The following is a 7,210-nucleotide window of genomic DNA, read 5'->3' on the forward strand; positions in this document are numbered from 1 at the left end:
CTACGTGCCTTTAAATCGAAGTTCTATTATAGGCTGCTAATTAGATAATGAAGAATATTCTTCATAAAACGAACAAATAAAACAGTCAAGTCAAGCGAGTCATATTCGATCGAGGGAAAATTTTTTGAACATTTAATATTTTATTTCAATATCAAGCAAATGGAATTGAGGCTTATATAATTTTAAATTTTCAATCATATTAAAAAGATTCCATATCTATTTTATTGATTGTTGATGTTCGAATAGGGCCCAGATCCCGTCTCCACAGACCAAAGACAACAGCCCCTGGAATCTTAAGATATCACAATCTCAGTGATGGATATTCATAATACTAGTATTACCATTTTGTCGTGTGATAATCGATTAAGATTCTTATCTAATGTAGTATCTTAGAAATTTTAGTACAATCCCATCACCGAATCTCACACCAAATTCTCATTTCCACTTTCCTTTATATAAACTTTCATATTTTTTTACCAAATCTCAGACCAAATTCTCATTCTATTTTTGCTATAGATAATAATGTAGGGGACTATCCACTTAAGTTAAGTATCACGACGACTTTCATGTTATACGTGCGTGCAATCGGATATGATCCAAATAATATAGCAACTTTGAATTAACCAGATGCCTCAAGGGCGGGTACACCATAATACACTTAAGCTTATTAATACAACGCAGATGACTACAAGATACAATTAATCAACTGATCCATCAGAACAATCCCCTCTAGAGGTCATATATGGTTTGCGAGCGAAGGACAAAGACAGAGAAACGTGAGTGATATAAAGTTAGTGAATGTGAGGTCCATTACCAAAAGTATTAAATAACAAATAAGAAGTTTATTGTTGACGGATGAATATGGTAAATGGGAAAGAGGAGTATGTTTTTTTATTTTAATCTTAGTTTTTAGATTTCAATTATTATAATTCCTAATTTTTATTTAAATTGCAATTTTATTAATTTACTTATTATTATCAGAATTTAAATACATAGTAGTGAGTGGTATATAATTTCTAGAAAGAAGAAATAAAAATATTGAATTATGACCGAAATGAGACGGTATTTATTAATGCGGATGCGCTTTCAATCTTTGGCTTCTCCGTCTGTAGCAGTAAGCCAGAACTCATAGTATTACTCCTCATGGCAGGTTTGTAGGTACTTCCAAAAGTATAAACTTTAGCAAGTGATTCCAGATATACTGTAAGAATTCTTATTTTGTGTTATTCGATTTGAAGGAATTTAATAATACTACTATCTTGGCGGTTATTTAATTAATGATCTCTTGCCCAAATATAAAGGCGAACGTAATTTATAATTAAGGAAACTTGAATGCTTAGATAGTAAAAGTGATGTGTAATATGAGGCTGGCATTTGGCGCTGTCACAAAAACAACTCACATTCGTTGGCATTTTGCGGCTCACTTTGAAAGACTCCTATCTCAGTGGATTTCTGTCTTTCTTTTTCTAGGATACTATTTCAGCAGATTCCATCCCATAAATTATTGCTAAAAATGTCCGATGATGCAATCACACTATGATTGTGTATTTTATGGAGTATTTCAAACTCGAATTAAATGTTAGATTACAAATTACTACTAATCAACCATAATTAACATATCACAAACATATTCAACTGCGTATCTCTATATTCTTTTCGTCCTTAATTTGAATTGAATGTGAGAAGGTCCACTTTATTAATGAAAATAACTAGTACTAGTATAGTAGTATTTCTCCCTCTTACCCTCTCTCGTCCTTCAGTATTTCTCCATAAATATCAAGTTATCATAAAGTTGTACTATATATTATTAGGTGGGGACCAGAGGCAAAAGAGATGCAAGAAGATAATTTTTGTGGAAAAATGCATACTTGAATGTGATTTCTCTAATTTCGGTCTTCTATTTGCATCTGGACATTATACCATTATTAAAGATTCCATTATTCATATAACAAAATTGAAAAGTAAAAACAAAATCAAGAAAGAAAGGATATAATACCCAAAATACACAGTAGCGGTGAAAATGAGCTTTAAGAGAATAAAAATAGCAAGAAATAAACATTTTAAAGTGCCAGCAGATCTTAGGACCACTTTGGGTAACTTAGAGCATTCATTCATACAAAATTATTGCATACTCCACAGCGGCTATTGCCTACATTATTTTAGGCATTTATTCTATACATCAAGAATTATATCAACCACTGTAGAATATGTACACCATTTATATATCTTTATTCCTATTTATAAAGTGTGTAATTGTGGTATAGTTGGAAAAAGAAAGGAAAATAAAGGGTGTAATTGTGGTATAGTTGAAAATGGAATGGAAAATGGGATCATAGCTGAATTTAATTACTTTGGGTGTGGAAAAATATTAAAAATAAGAAAGAGTGTATATGTGAATATACTGCAATTCCATATCTGTTTCATTCTGAATCGACACTTACCTTCCTCCAACCAACTCATCCAATCCTTTCTCTCTCACACACTACACACACATGACATATCACTCGTCTATATAATTTCCTCTCACTGTAGCCCCTTAATTCCCCTTCATCAACTCCTCTCCTTTCCTTCATTTGGTGCATAACTTAACTCAGCAAACATAGCTAAGTTTTCGGAAGTTATGGCGGAGGAGGAAGCCAACAAGGTTGAACAGCCGGCGCCGGAGTCCTGCTCCGAGGCTCCACCGCCAAAGCCAGAGCCAGAGCCAGAGGCGGTTGAAGCTCCTCCCAAAGACGTGGCTGAGGAGAAATCCCTCATTCCACCTCCCGCGGCGGAAGAGAAGCCTGCGGTTGATGATTGCAAAGCCCTTGCCATAGTTGAAAGTAATTCCCTTGAATTCCACCTCTTAATTGTCATTCAGCCTAAATTATTGCTGGAATTGAACTGATTAAAACTCTGAAATTTCGACGTTATTTTGGGGAACAATTAATTTGTGAATAATTTGTGTTTGTATTGGCAGAGCCTGAAAAAATTGAGGAGAGTAAACGAGAAGGATCTATGGGCAGAGGTACTCACTCTCACTGATTTCATTTGGCTGGAAATTTCATTTGTGAATTAGTTGAATTTAACAGTTATATTAAAATTGTCTCAGATGCTGAGCTTGCGCGTCTAGCAACAGAAAAGAGGCTGTCTTTAATTAAAGCGTGGGAAGAAAGTGAGAAGTCAAAAGCTGAAAACAAGTGAGTGCTTTCTTCTTCAACCATGGAATCTTTATTTTGTCTTGGATGTTATGTTTATTTTTTACTCCGTACATAATATAAAATTTATTAGTGTTAGTGTTTCCACCATGAATGAATGATTATGTTCTTCCATATTAAACTCTGTGTTAACTGCAAGTCTTTATGAATGAGTGAGAAACTTTTTATGTGAAGTTGGACTTCTTGCTCATTGTAATGATGTTAGCATGCATGATATTTGCTTCATGACTTTTTTTTTCGAGGAATTAGGCTTTGTGCCTCCTTTCTTTTCTCTCCTTGCTCACTTTTTTCTCTGAATGCTCTCTGTTGATGCATCTTTTCCTTTCTTTATCCCTGAGATAGATCTCTTTATCCTTTTTTGTCTATGGAGTGGATCAATATTGTTTCTTCTTTTTAGGTTGTTTTGCTTTAATTTTCATGACTGATCTTAGTAATCTATTCATAACCAATTGTATAGGAGGATAGATGGAAAAACAAATTTAAGACTTTTGAACTGCAAGTTCATCATTAAGAGTTGATACCCGTGTTAGATGCTTCAAATACCAAATATGGATCTAAAAATTGTACTTGACTCTCTGGTTGTGACTCCACATTTTTCTGCAGGGCCCAAATGAAAATGTCTTCTGTTGCAGCTTGGGAGAACAGCCAGAAGGCGACTTTAGAGGCCCAGCTTCGGAAGATTGAGGTAGTGATTAGTGAATATCATATGTCGTATCAACATTTGGGGGCAAGTAATCATCCATATTCTTGCTTCTTATACAGGAAAAATTGGAGAAAAAGAAAGCAGAGTACATAGAGAAGACGAAGAACAAGATGGCGCTACTCCACAAGGCTGCGGAAGAAAAACGAGCAGTGATTGAAGCCAGGCGTGGGGAAGATATTCTCAAGGCAGAGGAGACGGGGGCGAAATATCGTGCCACGGGAACTTCTCCAAAGAAACTGCTGAGCTTCTTTTGAAGCTATGTTATATCGGGTTGTGAAGCAGAAGTTGAATTTTTGCATTTGTGTTCCTTTGGATATGTGTTTAACTTTGGGATGTATTGTGTGGTAAACTAATGTTTGCTTTTTGATTAGCATGGGTGCATAGAAGGCGTTCATTTGTTTATAGATTCATTTGGGAAAGTCATTTCATTTGTGAATGTATTTGTGAAGGAAAGTTGGCAGAATCTTGATTCAGTTTTTATATATGTTGTTTTTAAGCACGATAATGATAATCTCCATTGATTCACAATCCCAAAATAAGGTTGATGGAAGCTCCATTAATGAAACATGCGTTGCGTTGCCTCTTCGTTACGAAACAGAAGAGAATAAGGTTCAGAATGGTCCCCATGGGCGATGGCTAATGTCTTAAATTCGTATGTCATTGGCAACTTGTTGAGTTACTATTTAACAAGTGTGTTTGCCTCTCCTGTATAGTTTGGACTGTGGCCACACATAAAAACAAGGACAGACTTGAACTCATGCCAAGCTAAAAAAAATTTGTTATATCATGTCAAATATTTTGGTATTTTGCATGAATTAATGTTATGCAAAAACTTCTATGAAATGCAATTAAAGAACCTAGAGTCGGAGTGAGTGAATTGGAATAGTTTTGGTGTTTTAGAAACGAGAGTAAACTTTTAGTTGGATGAAATGAATAGTGTTTTTACCATTATCATCATCAAATTCTAGGTACTTTGACAGATAGAGGAGAGGGGCCACCACGTTACATGTGAGTGATCTCAAAGAGATTGGCCCAACGCGCCGCCGGGGACCTCCAATCCCTCACGGATGATATGTCAAGAGCTAAGGTTATTTTTTTATTTATAATTTACAATTTCTATTTTTAGTTTGGCATACTAGTAATTTTTTTTAAAAAAAGGCAAATTACTGTAAATATAATAAAGTTTGATCAAATTTGGATTTGTTATCGATTATTCCATTGCCAAAAAATTTCATTCGCCTATGTGTTATATATTTCTAATTTTTTTAACCAACAATGTCGTTTTCATTTTTAATAGAAAATATTTAATTCGTTGGTAATGACGTGAATGCATGATTTCTCAGCTTCTATAACTCATACAATTTCATAAAAGAAAATATCTGTGGGATGACTGAGAATATATCCAACCTCCATTCAGATTGTTTTTTAAGTTGGCAGACCAAAATTTTACCAAATTTCAATACACCCTTATAAAATATTACTAGTATACTTATATAGAAAAGATTTCGGAGTGTAGTTGGAATATAATAGGGTAAATATGATTGACTGGGCCGATCCAATTATTCTTGTGCGATAATGTTAAATAATTGAAAATTGTTGATAAAACATAAAAACTATCGTACAGAAAATAATAAAAATAAATACAGTATGCATTAATATGGGGACACCAAAATGATAAATGGTGTCTATTTGAGGGACAGAGAGATGATGATTATTAGTATTAACTTTACTAACTGTCGAACGTTTTGAAATTCTTTTCGACTTTTTTAAATTCCCTTCCCTCGCTTCTCAAACTTTCTCTTTTTATTTATGTCTTCTTCTACAGTTCCTTTTTTTTTTTTGCGATTTTTCAATTGAGTCACACTCTTGTATTTCTATTTAAATTATACTCCTTTTGTTCTATTAAAAATGAAACATTTTCCTTTTTGGATTTTTCCATTAAAAATAAAATGTTTCCTAAAATAAAAAACTCACAAATCAACAATGCATAAAAATCTATGTCGATTCCCAAATGTTGCATATTTAATGGGACGGAGTGGGTAGATAATAAGTTATAATCATAAATATAACTGACCACAAATATAATTAACGAGTTAATAGTTTGCAAGTGTCGTTTTCGGTGTCACCGCAAATATATTATACTGTTGACCTGAAATATGAAAGTAACGAAACACATTTCCTACATTTAACCCACACTTTGAATACGATATCATCTCTTACAAAATCACAATGGAAACAAAAAAGTACATTATGATCATCATGTGCACAATTTCACCAGAAAAAGGAAACAATATTGTCGTGAAAACACTATATATCATTTTTTTGTCTTCAAATATATGAATTATTTTGCCATGCATAAATATAAAAATTTACTATAGCGCTCGTGATTCTCTCTCTCTCTCTCTCTCTCATGTACACATGTTAAAGTGTCGTCCATGATTGAATATAATCTAATGGGATCTGGCAATCCAACTTGAATGCCACGTCATCGACATTATAATCATCAAAATAAGGATCATCTCCAAGATTTGAGGTATGATTAATATGGGAAGAAGAATCACCCAAATCCTGATCCAAGGAAAGCCACTCTGCAAAAATAACCTTTGGCAAACACAAATTTTCACGTGACGAATGTTTCTTGTGTTTGAATGAAGGGTCCGATGATTCCTCAACGTCAATTTTGGCAACTCTTTTCTTGAGATAAGAATGCCAATAGTTTTTTATCTCATTGTCACTTCTTCCCGGTAAATGTTGCGCTATCTGAGACCACCTGCACCCACACATCAAATTCAAATACACCAAACCATCATGTAAACTATTTGTATGTGAAATTCTTACTTGTTGCCTAATAATTGATGAAGGGTCAAAATCTTGTCCTCTTCCACCGTACTGAAGGCGCCGCGCTTCAGCCCTGGTCTTAAGTAATTAATCCACCTTAATCTACAGCTCTTGCCATTTCTTTGTAAACCTGAACCTTCTCATTTATCAGATAATAATTGTATAAGATCATAAGATATAGTACTATAAAAATGTGGACTGACCGGCATTTATAGGAACCGAGCTCCAGCAGCCATGCCCGTGTTTCAAAATATAGTTTCTGAGTCTTTGGTCTTCGTCTGGGGACCATAACCCTTTCCTATGCTTCTTCGTAGGCTTTTCACAACACATTCTCATAAGTAATTAGGTATGTTGCTAGCATGCACAATAAAAGGAGACTTGTATATATTTATATGTGGGTGCCTAGATATTCAAAATTAAAGATTAGTTAGTTACGCAAATTAAAAATTATTTGACATGAGCTACCTCTTGA

General features: G+C 34.1%; 1 protein-coding gene across 1 annotated transcript; it reads left to right on the forward strand.

Annotated features, from left to right (window-relative positions):
• Positions 1 to 2,437: 2,437 nt before the first annotated feature.
• On the forward strand, positions 2,438 to 4,380 carry LOC125207595 (remorin-like). The gene is made up of 5 exons (XM_048107000.2): positions 2,438 to 2,822; positions 2,960 to 3,007; positions 3,092 to 3,179; positions 3,801 to 3,882; positions 3,960 to 4,380. Exons 1-5 carry the CDS (start codon positions 2,621 to 2,623, stop codon positions 4,152 to 4,154), a joined length of 615 nt encoding a protein of 204 aa, XP_047962957.1. The 5' UTR covers positions 2,438 to 2,620; the 3' UTR covers positions 4,155 to 4,380.
• Positions 4,381 to 7,210: the final 2,830 nt, after the last annotated feature.

This window comes from Salvia hispanica, chromosome 6 (genome assembly GCF_029641045.1).
Source record: "Salvia hispanica isolate PSC_SH4W2 chromosome 6, Shi_PSC_v1, whole genome shotgun sequence".
NCBI lineage: Eukaryota > Viridiplantae > Streptophyta > Magnoliopsida > Lamiales > Lamiaceae > Salvia > Salvia hispanica.

Excerpts from the sequence above, each read along its gene's own strand:
- LOC125207595 (XM_048107000.2), top strand. The coding sequence starts at position 2,621 with ATGGCGGAGGAGGAAGCCAACAAGGTTGAACAGCCGGCGCCGGAGTCC. Across the intron at positions 2,823-2,959 it reads AGCCCTTGCCATAGTTGAAA|AGCCTGAAAAAATTGAGGAG; the intron begins GTAATTCCCTTG and ends TTGTATTGGCAG. Across the intron at positions 3,883-3,959 it reads CCCAGCTTCGGAAGATTGAG|GAAAAATTGGAGAAAAAGAA; the intron begins GTAGTGATTAGT and ends CTTCTTATACAG.